The 19,687-nt window shown below is 47.3% G+C and overlaps 1 protein-coding gene across 1 annotated transcript in view; it reads right to left on the bottom strand.

Annotated features, from left to right (window-relative positions):
- Positions 1-19,687, bottom strand: part of erp44 (endoplasmic reticulum protein 44) — a 40,742-nt gene that overhangs the window by 1,930 nt on the left and 19,125 nt on the right. Inside the window, exons 2-11 of the mRNA XM_015357208.2 lie at positions 14,393-14,465; positions 13,171-13,210; positions 11,344-11,459; positions 7,045-7,229; positions 6,689-6,804; positions 4,832-4,889; positions 4,490-4,606; positions 2,600-2,711; positions 1,598-1,739; positions 121-223 (exon numbers count right to left, since the gene is read on the bottom strand). Of these exons, the coding sequence (XP_015212694.1) occupies positions 121-223; positions 1,598-1,739; positions 2,600-2,711; positions 4,490-4,606; positions 4,832-4,889; positions 6,689-6,804; positions 7,045-7,229; positions 11,344-11,459; positions 13,171-13,210; positions 14,393-14,465 (1,062 nt within the window). The remainder of the gene's footprint in view (positions 1-120; positions 224-1,597; positions 1,740-2,599; positions 2,712-4,489; positions 4,607-4,831; positions 4,890-6,688; positions 6,805-7,044; positions 7,230-11,343; positions 11,460-13,170; positions 13,211-14,392; positions 14,466-19,687) is intronic.

Genomic DNA, 19,687 nt, shown 5'->3' with positions numbered 1-19,687 from the left:
TAATTAGCATGGGTGATTAAGGGACCAGCTGGAACAGAAAGCAGCAGACACAGGGCTCCCTCAGGACCAGAGCGATCTCGGCCTTAGCCCTGTGCTTTCCTCCCTCTCTCCCAAACTCACCTGCCCCGGGGTGGTGTCTGTGGGGTCGGGTCCGTGGTGGAACTCTCGGTGCAGTTTCCCGGAGTGCAGGTCCAGAACAAACTGGCGGAGCTTACTAGGAACCCTGGAGAAAAAACGAGCAGTCAGGCCGGCGCTGCCAGGAGCCCAGCTGGGGAGCGCACCGCCCAGAGGCTGGAGCACCTCCTTATTCACGGGAAAGGGCTTGAGAGCCGCCGACACAGCAGCGGTCTTCTGGATTCAGATCCGTCTGAGGCCTCTCATGCGGAGCGTATGTTGAGAGCCTAGCTCTTCTACAGCGCTGCATGGATATGTCCAGATGTGCTGGTGCACACCTGGCATTTTGGGCAGCTGCTGGGCTCGCGCCTCCTGCGACACACGGCTGCAGGCATCAAACAACCCGTTCCCAAACGGCAGCGCCAGTCAGGCAGCGCGTATTGACGCCAGGCCTCCGACAGCTCCTCCAGAGCAGCGGTAATTGCACGCGCAGCCCTGATAAACGCAGAGGGGAAGACAATCAATTTAAATTTCATCCCCCATCATCTGCTGTCACTAGCCGCAAAGAGCCAGCGTACACAGATCTATTTTATCTAGCAAATGTCAAATGCGCTGTAATCGCCAAGATGAAAAGCACTTCCCCAGCCGGCTGAGGGAACTGAGCCGCGGGACTCTGCGCATTACCAGGTACAGGGACTGTACCGTCGCTTGAGCTGCAACAGCGCACTGCCTTGAGAAGGACCAGCATCTGTTGTGAAGACTTGGCATCATCTGGGCTTTTTGAAATAGTGGCAAAAAGAAAGAGGGAGATCCCAGCCAGAACACAACCTAGCTTGAGTGGTCCCACCATCTCAGAGCTTTGGAAACATCACTCAGGTGTTTCCCCTCAAAGAGAAAAGGAGCAGACTGGAGTCTGCGCCCAGTCCGCCATGGACAGGAGTATGGGGGGGGTGGGGGGGCTTCTGTGTTTGGAGAATAATAAACTGATGAGAGAAGGGACCTCTCACATGAAAACAATTACACATTAATTCACTAAGGTTAAACAACAGCTGAATGCAAAGCAGCACAGAAAAGAACTTCGATAAAATAACATTCTTTGACCCGTGTGTGTTATGGCCTGCAGCGGTTACTTATATATTAAGGTCAGAGCGTTTCAAATCACTTGTGCAGATTTGTAAAAATCACGATTTCCTTCACAAGTCCAGTCTTTATTAAGCACGTGGAGCCAATTTAATTGAATCCAGTGTTTACAGGGAGAACCCAAGGCAGGTAGCGCCTGGAGTTTTGGGCTCATATTGTAATGAGGGTTTAATCACTAGGTGCTCAGCACTGGAAGATAACCCTTAGGGTTGCAGTTGTGCAGCCATGATTAAAAAACCTTACCGCGCGTAGGTTTGAAATGGAAAATGCTGCTATTGCCTATTTAATTAAAAGTTTCTTTTAATTAAAAAAAAAGTATCAGATCTTGGAGCAAAGTACTTACGTCAAGTCGCTGAATTCTGGGAAGACGTACATGTGGCGGAAACTGTCGATGGCAATGACTGGACAGTCAGCTGGGGTTTTCTGAATGTGCAGCAGTGGGTGTCTGAACTTGTCACAGTCTGCGTGGAGGAAGTTAATGGAGCCTACAGCACAGACAGGAAGCAGGATAAGCAACAGGAAGTGCCACTTCATAGCATACCCTGACGTCCGTTGGATTATAGTGGACTGTGGGCATTTTCAAAAATATTCATGACCATTCACCCTGGCTACACAAGTTCCACAGCGCTTTCTCCTATTATGATAGGTTTTACAAATTTATGAGACGCTTTCGGCTGAAACCAACTAGGAATATAACAGTTGTTATTCATCATTATTTTTTTCTAGAAATACAAATAGGCACTCATGACATTTGCCGATAAAAATAGTAGCTGTAGTAGTAGAGGAGTTTAATGCCAGACGTACATGAACATTGGAATTGTTATTCATGTCGATCTCTCAGGACATACCAGTACAGCAGACGACACCACGCAATGTAGACAGTACATTAAAAAATAGTACATAATAAATTGTAACAACCAGTAACTATAAATGTTGTAGAGAACAATAGACATGTGGTGGTGAAAAGAAAAACCTCAGATTCTTGTTTTAAATAGGACTGCTGAAAGAACTCAGTAACACCCAGGAATTGAATTCTTGACACTCAGCATTTTCAGTGGATAGAGAAACTCTACAGGCTAGCTCTGTGTCAAGATTAGTACAGGGAGCACCATGGAATCATCAAGAGAGAAGAACGCCTCATTATCCGATCATTTTCCTCTAGTTTATTATGCATTTGTCTGGAAATGCAAAGCAGAATTTTTAGGCCTTTTCTCTCTGAAAGATTCCAGGTTCCCTGGAACGTCCCTGGAAAAAGAATCGGCAGCTGGTGTCGTTTAATGTGCTACACCCCTGCTCCCTCTGGCTGCTCTCTGTCCACCTCTCCCTGGAGGGGAGCACGCTGTACCTTTCTCGCTGATGAGCTGCCTCGCCACCTCCTGCTGGAACTTCTCCAAGCTCTCGTTGTCGTCCTTCATGTGGAAAAGGATGAGGAAGGGGATCCCCTCTTCTGTTAGCTCCTGGGCAGGGGGAGACAGGTCTTGTTAGCAGCCAGTTCCCACAATGCACCTGTGCCCCTGGCCCAGCCACGCTGAGTGACCGCACCAGCGATCCGTCAAACGCTCAGCCCCGCTCCCCCCCAACTGCAACGCCGCAACTGCCTCTTCTCTCACACCTGGGTTGAGTCCCCCATCCCGAGACACACTGCTCACCCTCACTAAGCTCCAGTGTTCCCAGCACTGCCTTTTCAGCCAAATGTTTACTCCCAAACATCTCACAACAGTGCCCACTCTTATGTACTAATGAAAACATCATTGGTACATTACATTAATGGAATTATTTTTAGATTCAGAAAAAAACCCATTTAATTTCAGTTTCCCCGTACCTCCGTTAGCCTAATGCCACATTTTCACCTTTAACAGGGGAGCCCGTTGTGACCTACAGTATATCTTTTGAAAAAAGCCACTGGTTTGAAGAACAGTACAGAAAATGGCACTAGTCCGGGTGGTGTACTGCACATAAAACCGTCATGGCCCGAGATGGAGCGAGCCCGGCAGGCCCGAGCAGGCCCGAGCAGGCGGTGGCTGTGTTGCAGGGCTGTCTGGCTGACAGAGGGGCTGGGGGGCACGGGGCTCTCCGGTTGCTAGGCGAGGGGCCCAGCAGAGAGCCGGACTGGGATCCCAAACATGCCCCTGTGCAAACAGGGCCGGGGGCGCGGGGAGAGACTGACACGCACAGGACAAAAACTCAGCGGCCGCCCCCCGGGAACTCTCCCGGGACCCTGGGGCCAGGGCTCTGTGGGAAAAGTACACTCAGGGCCCTCCAGCCACGCCAACCGAGCCGAAATATCGGGAAGAACATTCACATGCAAATGAGCAAGTGGAAAACACTCCGCTTACAAGAACTTTCAGTCAACTGAGAAGGGGCTGCCACATTTTTTTGTTTTGTCTCTGGCACTCCGCTCTGAGGGAGGAGCTGGCCAGCGACAGCGGCGCTGAGCCCAGGGTGGGGTGCTGGGAGTAGCAGTCAAGCCCGATACTTCTGCAGGCACAGACACCCTTCCAGCGGGGTCCCAGACTTCTCCCCCCTTGTGCTGGCTCGTTGCCCTGCTTCACGGAGATGTAGGCTACATTAAACCGGTCCTGGAGGGGGCGTGCAGCCATGTCTGGTTTTTGCCCCAGTGGAGTTCCTCACGGGCTGCTTGAGTTCAAATTCATTTTGATGGGCATTGCTGTGCGGATGACACTCGAATCCACGTCTGCACTAAACCCAACGTGGAAGTCAGTCCTTTCCGATTTCATAGCTGATGTAAAAGAATGAATGACACACAGTTGTTGGCATTCTAATGGTGGTAAGTGCCACAGGACAGCACTGAACGCACTCAGCTGCCAAGTGCTGGCAACAAGGCCTTCCTGTGCTGGATTTTAAAATCTTAATAAGTGAACAGTCTGGTTTTGGCTCATCAGGAAGGGCAAAGACAGATGTTCCATTCAAAGCTGTTTTTCCCTTAAGTTTTGCTTCAAGATCAATAGTGACTGTTGTTTTAGCGAAGAAAAGGCACAGATAAACACCAGAAGGCCAGTCTGAGATCAATGTCCAGACGGAGGAGAAGAAAAATACCAGCAGGGTCGTCTGCAAACAGGCCAGGGGGGAGGAAACACTTGATGAAGAGCACTGCAGGCGTGTGCTGTGTGGTTCGTATTGGTGGTGAGGTATTGGGGTGCTCACTGTGAAGAGCTGCTATATAATCAAATCCTGGTGGCTGACGAACGTCGGAGGAAGGCGAAGGTGCTGTTACCTCTCCGTTCTCAAAGGTGATCTCGCGCACCAGGGGAACACATTTGTCTTGGGCCCAGGCGTACGCCAGATCAAAGTTGGTCAGGGAGCCCAGGTAGACCATGTCGGGGATGTTCTCCTGGAGCAGATTGGTGAAAGGAATAAACGAGTGAGAGTTAACGCGGGAGAGAACGGAGATAGTTTTTTTCGACAGGTGGGGGGCAAATACGCCCAAAAGGTCCATCAGTGCCCTCTATGGCTCACTCTCCCGCTGGACAACATCTGCATGGGAGCAGACGAGCTGCAGATCGGCTGAGATGCCCGACGGTGTTGACAAAAGGGAAAGGGAGGTTTAACCACTCACCCCCGGAGGCTTATAAATCACGTTGTCACCGCTGAACCTCTCTGGCTTTGACACGTCTCTGTTTGACAGAAAGAGAGAGGAATAAGCTGGGGGTATTGAAATCAGATCGCTCTAAGGGAGAAAGGAATAGTGGATCATTTTAAAAAGAGCAAAGCAAGCTGCCGTGGACACACCGCAGGGTCGATGGGCTGTCTGAGGTTAAGGGTTCCCTTGGAGAACACACCAGCACTCTGAAGCATGCAAGCCTCAGCCCCCCGTCATCAATGCAAAGTTCAGGGCCGAACAGAGATAAGGTGTCTTTGTCGTGTTTGATTACTAATGAACAGGTCATCAAAATAAGTACTAAGCAAAGAAATTAAAGAAGAAGCTGTCAGTTCTCTGCAGACCTAATAATTTAATTTAAACACTGTGAATGGCAGACGTAACTGGATGCAGGGAGGATGAGGGATGACTGTATCTGATGGTCTGTTAAAAGTCTAGTGGGGAAAAAAAAAACACAAAACATCTTGGAAACAAATTTAAAAAAACAATGACTGAAAGCACTTAAAAGTGACCATTGGTTGCATTTCAAATGAGTTACAGATTAGAGGAAGCCATTGGTCTTGTCTAGCCTGTTTGGTAGTTAGCAGCTAAGTGATCCAAGGGTCTCCTCCAGCTGCTTCTTTAAAGAAGCCGTGGTACCAGCTTCTGCAACATGGCTGGGTAGCTTGTTCCACGCTACCACAGCCCTTTGTGTAAAGAAGCACCTTCCTGCTCCTGGTTTAAATGCACTCCCACATAGTTCCCACTTGTCTCCTCCGGTTCCTGTTTCAAGTCTGTAATACAAGTCCGCTGGGCCTTCGAGGGTTTTGAATACTTCGTATCAAATCACCTAGTAGTCTTCTGTGTTTGACACTAATTGAGCTCATGTACAGTCAGTAACCCCTGATAACTACAACAAAATTCGAATCCATGCAACACCTTTCTAATAGAAATACACTGTATTCCAAGTACAGTTAAATCAACAGACACGAACAGGGCTGATTTCCGAATGAACCAGGGTTCAGGGCATTACTGAGGCACTATTCTTTTGACGCCTCACAGGGGTCTGGAGGCTGTGAGTTTGTAGGGTAATGCCAGGGTTCGACCTGTGAACTGCAGCAGTGTAACAGCAGGAATTAAAACCTGCGGGAAAGGGACGGTTTCAAAAGGCCGAGAATCCTAACCTCACAGAACAGCTAGACCCATGCTTGATAGAAGAGTGTCCTTCAGATGGAACATTAAGCCTAGGCTTTAACGACTGATGGTCCGATCATCAGAGTTCCCATGGCACTGTTTCTGAGAGTATGGGGTGTGACCCCAGAAAGTTCTGGCCAAAATCCATGGCTGGGCTCATCTTGTATAGTCTTGTCTCCTTAAAGTAAACCCTTTCATCGAGTTGTTTCTCACTTCTCCACATAACGTGCTGTGTAGAGAGGCTGTCCTTCAGGTGGGGGCTGCGTTTCAGAGGTGAATACACTGAGGCCCATCCTATCTGAAAAATACTCTGGGATCTTTTGGGAAAATATATACATATATTTATATAAATATATAAAAATATATACATATTTGATATGTTATTATAGACATTATTATTAAACATTATGTAATGGACATTGCATAGGTTTCCTAATCTTGTACTATTTTACTTTCCCTTACTCCTGATCTGCCTGTGTGGGTTTACTCAAAGTAAGGACGCATGCGAGTGTGAAATTATACATAGTTAATGTATATGTACATACAAGTATCCCACTCCTGTGCTGTCAGGGGTCTTATTTCCATCCTAGCACAGACACTCGAAGCACACTGCCCTGTTTCAGCCAGTGCCAGGACACCTACCCATGAGCTGCCAGGAAGACACAGTCGTCCCTTAAAATATTTGCCACCTTCTCAAATGTCCGGTAGTTATCAGAGTCCTTCAGCTCAAAGTAGCCAATGATTGTCCGTTTACTTCGCTGTAAGAAGAAAAAATAAGCATCAGGACCAACCGACGGAGAACTGCTGGCAGCTCGTGAGCTACGTCCCTGCAGTGGAGCTGGTGGTGTGTGTGAGGTGTGTGTGTGAGGTGTGTGAGGTGTGTGAGGTGTGTGAGGTGTGTGAGGTGTGTGAGGTGTGTGAGGTGTGTGAGGTGTGTGAGGTGTGTGAGGTGTGTGAGGTGTGTCTTTGGGCACCCGGGGCAAGCTGGGCTTCCTCACATCAACGGCCTTGATCTCCTCCAGGCTCTGCAGCTCCCTCACGGGGTCCACCTTCTGCTGCCGGATGAAGTCCGCAATGGCCGACACCGACCTCTGACCTCGGTACTCCCTCTTCATCATCATGCCGTTCCGGAAGAGCTTCAGCGTGGGGTACTTGCTGATCCTGTAACGCTGAGCGATGTCGGCTGACGGGGAGAGAAAGAGGCAAAACGCAATAAGCTGGGAGCAATAAAGTGGGGTAGGGAAAAAATACACCCTGACGAAGCTATACAGCGCCTTTCACCTAGGCTATGGTCTGTGCAATACCCGTCAAAATAGTGGATACAGCCCTCTCCACACAGGATTCCTAAACTTGCTTCCAATCCACTTCACTGCAGGATTTTGGACCAGGTCAGCGCTTCAGCTGCTTGATGAATTATCAAGTACTTTAGATGCACTTCAGTCTTTGTTGTACTAAAAGACAGGCGCAGTAGTGAACTGAATGGTCACGCAGCGGGGAGAGTTTCTGCCAGACTCTGAGCCCCCCCAAACCCTCACCGCCCCCCAGTCAGCTGTCACTGCCGGACCTGCAGACGACGAGCCCCCTCGCGGCTCCGACCACCTCTGCAGCTCGGCGTCCGTGCCGCTCCTCTCATTTTCAACTCTCTCTTCGAGTGCAATCAGCCCAACTTTCAAGCGGGCATAAATTACAGCTCCAGTCATATCGGCGCTGCATTTTGAAACGGGCACTGCTCCCTTTTTAATTGCGGCTTTACAATAAAGAGCTTAAAGGTCAGCAATTCAGTGTTTCATTATGCAAATCACACCAGAAGTGGCTGGCCATTAGATCATTAGTACAATGTGCTGCTCAGCTTGTAATTCCCAATTCATGTCTTATTAATGAGGCCCATTAGGCTATGAAGAGCAGCAGGGCACAGACACTGCAGTGACCATCTTCCACAGTCAGCCTGGTCCTGCTCGCGATTAAACAGGCCACCCTCGCTGCTCCTCCCTCAACCCCACGACTGCCAACAGCTCGACCGGGTGGAAGCCAGAGCCGCCGCCAGGGCAAACGGCAGGAAGTGAACACACGGGCCGAGCAGGCGCGGAGGAAACAGACGTCCTGGCAGGTCGTCACCCAGAACCAGGACAGACAGTAAGTAGACGGTCTTAGGCACGAGAGCTCCGGTGCCAACTCGATAGTTGGGGACAGGCTTATTTTTTAACGGAGTTTGAAATGTCTGTGCGATTGATTTGCGGCTATGGAATGTCAGCTTCAGCACAGACACTGATTCATACAAAGCGGGGCTGCTCCAGCTGTCTGTGTGTCATCGCAAGGAGCGCATTCAGATAAGACGACTTGACGAATTGATCACAGTGACCTTTGGGTGCCGACAGAGATTCTAATTGTGATTTTGGTCTTTAATTGCAGTTCGAAAGTTATCCACTTTTTGTCTTTCAATGGGGCCAACAGACGCAGGCTGCTCCCGGCTCAGGCAGTAGAATGAGGTTCTAGGAAGTACAGGCAAGGTGTGGAACAGGGTAACGGCAGGGGCTGCCACATACCATAAATGTAATTCCAAGATATTGCGACAACCCGTTTTTAACTGCTTGATGCGCTTTACCGATAATGATTTCAATAAATAAATATTAAATAAATAAGCGTACCCAAACACTGCGAGGATCAGCAGTACACAAATGTTAGCACACGACAAACAATCAAGCAGAAGCAGCTTATTGATCGAGTACAGGTCCGCCCAACCGCCTTTCCTCATCCTGGACTTTCTTATGGGCTTACGAAACTGGACCAGAAAAAAAAAAGACAGAGAACGAGAAGGGTGGGGATTGATCCAGAGAGATCTTACAGGAGACTGGCCCAGGACAGATGGAGGAAGGGGTCAGACCACTAGAAACAAGACGGGCTTAGGAAGAGAGGGCCACTGGTCGAGCAAAAACAAGACTAAGAGACAGGATTGGTGCAGGACCAGTAGAGACAGGACTGTGTAAGGTAGGGAGAGAGAATCAAGCCTGTACGGAGACCGCAATGAAAGACACCGGTGAGCTCAGTCATCTCCGAGATGAAAGGCAGTGCCCAGAAGAGGGTGAAAAATTCTCCAAAGTCTCCTCTTTACTTCTCTCAGCAGGAGTGGGAGCAGCTCCCCCATGCCTCCCTGCTGGGAGTCTTTAAGCGGACTTGGACTACAGAGGGAAGTGCAGTTTTGTCATTAGCCATCAAACGCTGTGCAGGTCATCAATAATTCCGTTTAATTTGCTTTATCTCAAAGACTGCGGTCCAGCTGCAGATGCAAAGCCACTGTGTGCCTTTGTGTGTGTGTGCGCGTGTGCGCGTGTGGCTGTGCCTGTGCCTGGGCGTGTGCGTGTGCTGCTGTTCAAGAGGCTGTGCTTGAAGTGTGCTGCATCTGAAGAGTAGCAGGGGCAGGTGTCGAAATGAACAGTGTCGGTGGGCCATTTCCGCAGCAACACTACTGAACACGCGGCAGCAATGACTAGATCCTGCCCATCTCTATGCCTGACCCCTCACTACCCTCAGGACATTACTGAAGAGACAGCACCATTTACAAGGAAAAAAAAATCACAATTTCTTTTAGTCCTTGCTGTATGTGTCAAATCTGGCTTAAAAACAGAGTTTCATTTCATTTTCATATTACGGCCATATATCTGGTATTGGTTGGGGATTTATTTCATGTAGCTTTTAAGTTTGGATGGAGTGTACTTTGGATGGAGTGCAGCATTTTCATTAGACGTGTGCTAAACACAGCAGAATCACAGTCTGACATTAAGATGTACAATATATGGTCAGTTCTCAATTGACACAGTTTCGATTTGTCCTGTTTTGTTTTGAATTGCCCCAAAAACATGTTCTGTTTCTTAATTTAGGATGCCTTGAGGTCTCACTTGAACAGGCCTGGGCGACAGGCAGCTGTATATATATACTGCACATACCCAGCTGCCCCAGGGGGAAGGGAGCAAAACGCCAAGCTGCTATACAGAAAAAAAAGGACTTAAAAGCAAAGAATTTGTAAATATTGTTAGTTTAAGGGAACACATCTCTTCATAAAGAAGAACTACCTTTTCAACCTAAAAAGCCTATAAATAAAAGTGTATAGAATTATTGGCGAAACCTAAGGAAAACCTGATTGGTAATGTGACTTAGAGATGAAGATAGCTATGCAGTGCACATGCACCTACAGGCACAGTGCTGCTGTTTTTCTCACTGTTCATCACCGACCCGTAATGACAGCCTTGCCTTCACTTTTTACATGAAATGGACCAACACAAACAACCATTTGGTATAAAAATGACTTCTAATACATCTGCATAGATGTTTTACGGGTATAAATGTTTGTGACTATTCGGGAGTTTAGCCCTCTGGTTGGGAGTGGACTCAGAACGCTTCCTCCCCCCATTTTTATGCATTTATAAGGGAGATTAGTTCTTAATTCCTTGTTTTTACTCAGGAACAGATCCGCAGTGTAGATTGAGAACTGCCTGTATACCAAACAATGTACGAACAAGATCAGCAGCTACCACAGCCAGGATGTGAGCTCACCAACCCCACCTTCGCTGAACCTCACCCCTTCTCAGCAGGCCCTAATCCATTAGATCACGCGTCTCAGGAGTTGGCCCAACTGAGTCATTGAAGAAAAATGACTGATAATTTGAGAGCGCAAGCAGATGAGTGTAATTCACAGCCTGTAGGCTCCACTTGTATCGAAAAACTCCTTCACAGCCAAACACCTGGAGTACTGACAACACTGATGGAGTCACTGATAACCCTGCAGTGCCACCCAGGGAAACCAGGAGACTGTGAATCCTGCAGCCCTGTTGGGGTTGTAGCTCTCCACCTGCAGCCACAAAATCCCGACTAAGATTGCAAAACATGTCCCTTGCCGTTGACCAGCAGGAAAAAGCCCTCGGCAAGACATTGCCCAGAGAAATGTCCCTCTAAAGGGTGGAGTGGTGGCTCTGTGGCTAAGGATCTGTGCCTGTGGCTGGAAGGTTGCCGGTTCAAATCCCGTGGCCAGGAGAGGAATCCTGCTCTGTTGGGCCCCTGAGCAAGGCCCTTAACCCCAGCTGCTCCAAGGGCGCTGTATAAATGCCTGACCCTGCGCTCTGACCCAGAGCATCTCTCTCCCCACCTGTGTGTCTCATGGAGAGCAAGCTGGGGTCTGCGAAAAGACAAATTCCTAATGCAAGAAATTGTATATGGCTAATAAAGTGATCTTATCTCTCGCGTCCCCGTCCCCCCCAGCGCGGACAGAGGCCATGCGTGAGGCGAGTGTGTCGCGCGGGACTCACAGTGCTGGTCGCAGTCGACGCGTGCGAACACGACCTGTTTGGGGTCGGGGAACTCCTCCCGCACCACATTGGAGGCCTCCTCGAAGACGGGGTGCAGCATCTGACTGAACCGGCACCTGGGACACAGCACAAGCATGCAGGGAACACAGCTAAGCGCTGTATCAAATTCAAAAACAGGTACATTCATTCAATCCCCATCTTTTTCCTCTCTCCCCTCTCCGTTGTGCTTTCCTTTTAATCCTGTTCTTCATTTCTGACATTTTGTCATTCATCTGGCTTTATTATTTCCTCTACTCCTTGCCTTTTTTACTTTCCTCTCATCTCTTCTGTCTGATCTGATGTAAACGGACACAAGAAAAGTTACAAACAAGAAGAGACCATTCAACCCATCCAGTTCATTAGGTTGTCAGTAGCTAAGTGATCCAAGGAACCCTTCCAGTCATTTCTTGAAAGTAAAAGCTTCAACAACACAGCTGGGCTGCTTCTAAATACATTTCCTTTTAGTTTACATTTGAGTCCTCAGATTTGACTGTCAATTCTGATGACGTCCACAGGGTTGACACATAGTAAATTCCTGCAGGGGTTTTGAATACTTGTCTCATGTCTCTTTGTTCAGGACTTTAATCTTGGAGGTTTTTTTCTGTTCAATAAATTATTTTAGTCTGTTTGAGGCTACTTTAGCCTTAACAAATGTAGGACATTTGTTTAAGCCTGGCAAACATACAGTTTACAGCTCTTCAAATTACACTGTATTGGATAGCTCATTCCTTTTTACCTGTGCTTGCTATTTATTGATTTCCTTTTTCATTTTTTTTAACCATTTTATAAAGTGCTTTCTTTCATCTTAGATTTTCTTGATTTACCTAATAGTTTGGGCAAATTATTTACGTAATTCTAGTGATTAATTGGTACAGGATTTCCATACTGGTTTGATAACCTGTCCCATTCTACGTCTCTTAATCTCCGTCTCATAATCTGCTTTCTTGAAATTATAAACTTTTGTTCTGCATTCTACCTGTTTCAAAGTATGCCTCAAAACATCTTATTTTATAATCAAAGCTCCCTGTTTTTTTCACCTGTTTTCTTTACTCAATATTGTTCGAAAAGATCAATGCAGATATATTCTTGTAGATGCTCCAAAGTGTTGAATAAGAAAACTGTCATAAACCATGTCTACCACATCAGTTTCAGGTGTTGACATCCTGATTGTCTTTTCCCAAACCATATGAGTAAAACTTAAACCTCCCATGATGACCACTTCCTGCTTTACATATTATACATTTGAGATTTCATTATATAAGACTGCATTCAACCAATGTCGGAACTTGGTGTTCTATAGCATACTCTTAACACTACATACTTGGAATGTTTTTATAAGTCTTGAAGACTTATAAAATACTTGATTCATTTAGTTTTAGTCTAGTTTTAAGACTTGATTCCTCTAGTTTTAATCCCTGTGCCAGACTGCTCTTTTAGATAACGCTCTAACTGTTGAATATTTTATAATATTTTGGTATTCTTCACTATCACTGTGAGCCATGTTGCTGGGATTCTAATTACATTGTAATTACCTGCTAATGCAACAACTTCAGTTTCTTGCATTTTGTTCCTCATATTCCAAGCATTTAGGTAAAAGCACCTAAATACTGGGTATTGTATTTCCATTGTTTACTCTTTTTGATGCTATACACGAGTCTACAAAGCTAAAGCCACCTTTCACTTCTTGATGAAATCAAATATAAAGGTGTTAATTATGCTTTTTGTTTGGAATGTGTTTTTTTTTGTTGTTTGCAGTTTTAAAGAAATGGAGGGTGCCTAAATACTCACCAGTCCGCATAAAAATTCACTAAAGCAACACCAGCATTGTCTGGAAAGGAAAAAAATGACACGGTCAAAGTAATGATTACAGGATTGGTCTCTCAGTGGTCGAACAGCACACTAAGAAAACGTGTTGTTATTCTGGTGGGATCTGGTGGGCAGCACTGCCCACCGACCACAGACCAGGAAGTCTCATTCTGCTCGTTCTTTAGTCCTGCTATCCATGAATACTCTTTTATCTGACAAACTCCATATAGCCACCAGCCATGTCACCCTGCAACTTACAACCGGCAGCCCACTGAAGCTCAGCAGGTGTGAGCCTGGTCTGTACCTGCATGGGGGAGCTCCTGGGAAAAACTAAGGTTGCTGCAGGAAGAGGTGTTAGTGGGACAAGTAGGGGACGCTCATCTTGCAGTCTGTGTGGGTCCTAAAGTTCCAGTAGAGTGACTACTGGGGAATTACTATACTGCAAAAAGCGCCACCCCTCAGCAGAGACGTAAAACCAAGGTCCTGACTCTATGCGGTCGTTGAAAATCCCAGGGTGTTTCTCGAAAAGAGTAGTGGTGTAACCCTGGTCTCCTGTCCAAATTTCCCATTGTCAGGTGGTGATGGAAGCACCATCACCACCTGAGCCACTCAGGAACCCTCTTCCCTGAATAAATTAACAGCCACCTGTGATGTCTGACGGGAAACGCATATTCAACTCCTCATCCTGTAACACTCTTCCTTCACGTCAGCCAGTGCTGTTTCGATCTATGATCTCCAGGAGCTACGTGTGCAGTTCATTCACATTAAAAAAATACGATTCCCACCAATCTTACTGCTTTTGTGTGGTTCTTCGTCCTAAATGTCATTCGGTTTTACAAAATATTTTTCATTGACCAGTGACCGACATTGCTGGTAATGGAGTGTGTGATCACTTCTGCCTTGCAGAACAGTACTGTAACGTGACAAATAGTTGACAATATGTCCCCATACAAAACAAAAAGAAAAACCTGAAGGATTTCAAAGGTCTTTTTTATAGCTGGGGTTTCTGCACACCTCCATCTTATATCAGGCAAGTAACGCCAGTGTTATGCAGAACAGCAACGATGCATTTTAACTTCTCCGCAGGCCCATTTCACAGCACGGAATTCTGGGTCCTGCAGGAGGCTGGAGGAAAAGCACTCCACAGGCGATCAATGGCGAAATGGTCTGCTCTGAACCTCATGCATACCAGAGCTATACTTACTTAAGGTTTCGTCAATATTTCCGCTATCAAGAGTTGTTATTTCACTTCTCACAGGAGTATAGAGCCACGTTACCTGGAAACAAAAAGAAAACAGCATGCCATTAACTTTGCTCAGACGGAAAACACAACACAGTGTCCTCATGCGCTGCTCTTTGTATTTGAAAAGCATTTTGTTTGTCGCACGCACACACACACACCAGGTAGTGGACAGGGCCACTGTGCATAAACAATACTTGAGAGAGTTTTGGGGATTGTCGGAGGCACAGCTTGTGATACAATGGAATGGCCATATCTACCCCTCCAGACAACTCTAAACTGTTTGCTGGATTCCAGAGTAAAATACACACATCAATCATACCCTAAAGGACACAGGGTAGAGGAAAAATATACTTTCGCGCCTCTTAAGGTAGGATGACGTTATGTAGCTGAGATTCTACTAAAGATATTAAATCTGGCCGAAGAACTAGGCTTAACATTTTGCAAAGAGGACAGAATGGCAATTCTATCATTCACAGTGTGGAGAGGAATTGTTTGCATTAAAATGTCATATACATGTCAGCACCAGGACACTGGTTTAGAATTCCTGCTCTAGAGGGAACAGTTCCACTTTCTGGTCCACTAATACCACACCAGAGAGCATCCTGTCACACACTAATGTACATTTCCTAATCAGACACAAGGGTATTACTGAGACCCTCTAGCCTCACTACAGCTTGATTCTCACTTAAACGATGGTAACTGCAGAAAACCTAACACCATGGTTTTGAATAATTCTAAAATAATTCCCTTTTTTAGCATAGGTTTATCTGTATTTTTTAAATCCCTGTTCATCATTCTTCAGTTAAAACAAGTCCCATAGTTACTCTTTGGTCCAGAGTTCATCCTGATTTCGGGGGGGGGGGGGGTAGTTTATAAGAGTGTGTGACCTCCCTCCCCCTGGACAGGACGCCAGTCCATCACAGGCTTGACCTCTGTAATGCTGGTCTCCACATATACAGCCGATGAACTGGAGCAAGGATGCCACAGCAGTGTCTACAGTGGGGACTCAAACCCGCAACCTATCAGTCATGAGTCTTTCAATGTCCTAGGCCCTGACATTCTTTCACTGCTACAGGATTATCTCCACCTGCTAAAAATCACAGATTGACACGAACATTCAAAATCCGGTAGCTCTTTATCATTACACAACTCTCATTATTGTTAACAAATATTGCTCTCCATAACAAAGTCAAGAAATGTAATATGGACAAAACCCACCAATCTGTTTTCCTGACAATGACAGGAAACTGGAGCATCTGGAGAAAAAAGCCATGGGATCACGGGAGAACGTACAAACTCCACACAGACAGCACCCCAGGACTGAAATTGAACCCAGGACCCCAGGACTGCGAAGGAGCAGCTGTTAACTGCTGCACCGCAGTGTTGCCCGGTAACATTTCAATTATACTCAAAACTGACAGACAATATGCCGACGCAGCTTTTCGATTGAGAATCGTACCGTGCTAGTTTGGCTCTGAACTGAGCTCGCAGTAAGAGGAGCAGGGATCTGCTGGGAATCACATCTCGAAGAACAACCTCCCCCCCCCCGCCTCCCCTCATAGCTCAGGGCAGGGGCTGGCGCGGGATCAACTTTCAAACCCCATTCTCAAGCACAATCTGTGACCTCATCTCCTCCGAGCAGTATTCTTCCAAAACTCTTCCCCTAACTAGCAGTAAAATCGCAATGATAGCATTGCATAGAAAGGGATTCCTCTGCTGCACTGCTCATGGAGCTAAACCTCTTAGTCTGGCTCCTAACCCAGAGCGCCATGCAGCAGCAACACACACCTGGAGCTCTCCGGCTCCTGTCCGCCCGCCCTGTCCCCTCCTCCGCCCCCTCTCTCGCGACAGGAGGGGAGGAGAGCGGGGCTGTGCCCCTGGGGGGCTGCACAGGCAGCAGTAACAGCCCCTGAAGTCTCCTTTGAAAGCTGCCAATCAGGGGCTCTCTGAGGGCCTGACAGTCCCCAATGTGCAGTAATGAACCGCAGGCACCGAAAAACAAGCCGCTCTGCACTCTAAACATAGACCAGGGAGAATAAGGCGGCGTTACCACAAGGCCTCTCTCTCCTAACGCGGGGAATAGGAGCCGATACGCGAGTGAGAAACACCGGTTCCTGGAAAAACACAACGCTGAACCTGACAAACACTTTGAAGAGGGAGGGAACGAGAGGCATTGCGCACAAGAGATTTTTCTGGCTTGCTTTTTAAAAAGTAACCGCTCAAAGCAATTTAATGTTTTTTGGGGGCATTTGTATAATGGAAAACGTGCCAGGGAAGCACGAGGCGTACAGTTCTTTGAAAAAAAAAAAGTCTTTGCTCCCTTTCAGATATTCTAAATTATTATGGATTTGCACCCTTGAATGTTACCAGAGCTTCATGTCTGAGTGGACTAATAACACCAAAGTTTGGCGCTTCTTTCTTTTATTCCATAAGGAGTCCTCCAACATTCAATGCCCCAGTATGAAAAAGTTAACGCCCCCTTAGGCTCAGTAACTGGTTGCACCGCCTTTAGCTACAACAACTGCGACCAAACCCACTTCCTGTAAGTAGTCACCAGTCTCTCTCACTGCTGTGTAAGAATTCTGGCCCATTCCTTCAGGACTAACTTGGAGGGGTTTTCAACACCAACTGCTTGTTACAGGTCCTGCCACGAAATTTCTATGGGGTTTATTTCTGGACATGGACTTGGCCATCCTACAAAAAGAAAGGGGGATGAATACTTTTTCACAGAACGGTGTATAAATTAAATTCCGGAGGCCTTCCTTAGTTTTTTACCTTATCTGGAGCAAATGGGGCCCTTGGATGTCCCAGGCACCCTGCATTTGCAATATCAAATACACCCATGAAGTGCAACCTACAGAAAGTGCCCGTTACGCAAAACATAATTAACATTTTTTGCATTTGAAAAATATCTGGCTGTTACCTAGGAAACCTGCTATTAGAACTGCATGAGGGACTTTCTTTTCTTGCCAGTCCAAATTGCTCTGCATTTTTCAACCCTAAACCTTTAATGACTAAAAACAACAGCATCTTACAAAAACCACAACCAGCAGGAGCAGGAACAGAGCCAGTCTTGGGCCACGGACGATACCCTGCAGTTCAGGAACGCCAAGTGGCTCCTGGTTTCCCCTCAGCGCTTGGGAAACCGAGCTGGGCAAAGGGCCACAACTTAGGACAGTCTCACCACACACCGTGCTCCAGCCCAGTCCTGCCTGCTGGAGAAGCCCTCACCCTTGCCAAATACCTCACTGCAGGAGCTCACAAGAACCCCACTGGGCCCTCTGTACTCCCAGCATTTCCACTAACTGGGCTGCCCAGACCAGTGCACGGGCCTCAACTCCTGACCGGTCGAAACTAGCTGGGCCTGGTCGAACACACCTCAAAGTTCATCTCCAATAAGCCGGCACTGTTCATTTGCTGATCGTGAAACGATCTTAACCATGATCTTCACCGGTGCGCTTTTTTAAAACGAGTCAACTGCACACTTCAAAGCTCAGGGGATTCACAGCTGAAAGGTGGCTGTGGCAAGAGATCTCACTTCTGCGTTCACTGCTGTTGCCCCCACTCCACTCCACAGTCAGAGCAGTGTCGCACATCGCAGTGCCCTGCAGTCCTGTTTGTAACACACTTTCCTCCATTACAACTCCATGACTGTCATCACAGACGCCGCTGGAACAGCCAGCCTCAGGGACAGAAACATGACTCCCAGTGCAAACTCGATTTTAGGGATATCAAATAATAAACTTACATGAAAAAATGATATTATTTAATATTCGGTGGCATGGGGAAGCCGTGGTTATCATTACTGCCTTACAGCACCAGGGCCCTGGGTTCAGTTCTGGACCCGGGCTGCTATCTGTGTGGAGTTTGCATGTTCCCCCCACGTGTGGATGGATTGCCCCCAGGTACTCCAGTTTCCACCTACAGTTCGAAGCATACTGCTAGGTTAATTGGCTTCTGGGAGAATTGTCCCAGGTGCGATGGACTGGCGTCCCATCCAGGGCGTACCCTGCCTTGCACCTCTTGTTTGCTCAGAGAGGCACCATCTCCCCTGCTGGTCTTTGTTAGACAAAGCAGTTAGAAATGATTAACAAATAATACTATTTATTAAATAATACAATTTTAAAAAATCAGTGATAGCTGCAAGATACTTCAAGATTGTTCTTTGTTTTGGGAATGCCATGTGGAGTTCTTCTTTTTCCTTCACCTTTCGCAGCGCTGCCAACATCGCTACTTTCAAACAATGGCTGGATGGCATCCTTGGACTAGCAACAGCTGCTTTGGGACAAGACTCGGCGTGAGGAAGAATCGGCAACACTGAATCGCCAACACCTCAGTGCAGGATGTGCTGTACATCACGACAATGACTCCAAATGAAGGCTTATGAACCAGAGGATATGATCTTCTTGGAGAATGAATGGCACAGAGAAGCCTCGAGCTAAATGCCTTGTAATCGTGTCAGAACAAAATCCAAAAGCGCCCAGAGGTAAGCCGGGGGTCGATACAGCAAAAATTATTCATTCATCAGAGTGCACTGGACTGATCGACGCAGTTAAGCAAACAAAATATAGCTCCAAGCTCTGATCTGAGGCCCACACACTCCTAGCTTGCCTAGCTAATTGGAGATTGATTCGAGGACATTAGGGGTGGCTTAATTCCTTCTGTCAAGCCCTCCGCTCTCTCAGATCACACACTCACACTGCTCACCACTCTCTCCCCAATTAAAGCACTGTTCGCGCAAGGCCGCGCTTCCCGAACGGCAGCCAGCAGGCTTTGCGCTCTGTGCCTTACTGCAGGGCTTCCCGAACAGAGTGGCCAGGCTAGATGACAACGCCACCTTGTAAAAACCGTTAACCAGAAGACCGCGATTCCCGTTCGTCCCAGGAAATGAAATACCAGGGCGGCAAGAAAGTGGAGGGAGTCATACAGGCCTGCGCGCTCCCACACCAGCAGCTCAAACTGTGTATCGCCAAGACGGGCACTGCACCTTCAGGCAGGTGTGACTGACGGCACCTTATGACCCAGAGCTAGTGGAGGCCTACCAGTCTCCCACAAAGCAATTGTCCATTAAGACGGCAGAAGATCTTTGCTCTTAATTGTTACATCTGTCAGTAATTCAGACTGTATCTAATCACCTCAGAAAGCCTGGAGGAAGGTTTTATTGGCCAACCTGACGAGAGGTACTGTGGGCAGTGCAAGGCTGAGTGAGAGAGTCACTGTCTTATTTATTTACACCTCTCGCTCTCAGGATACCAA

Source organism: Lepisosteus oculatus, chromosome 10, assembly GCF_040954835.1.
Source record: "Lepisosteus oculatus isolate fLepOcu1 chromosome 10, fLepOcu1.hap2, whole genome shotgun sequence".
In the NCBI taxonomy this organism is placed as follows: domain Eukaryota; kingdom Metazoa; phylum Chordata; class Actinopteri; order Semionotiformes; family Lepisosteidae; genus Lepisosteus; species Lepisosteus oculatus.
Note: the sequence above shows the minus strand (reverse complement) of the source record. Positions and strands in the feature narration are given on the sequence as shown.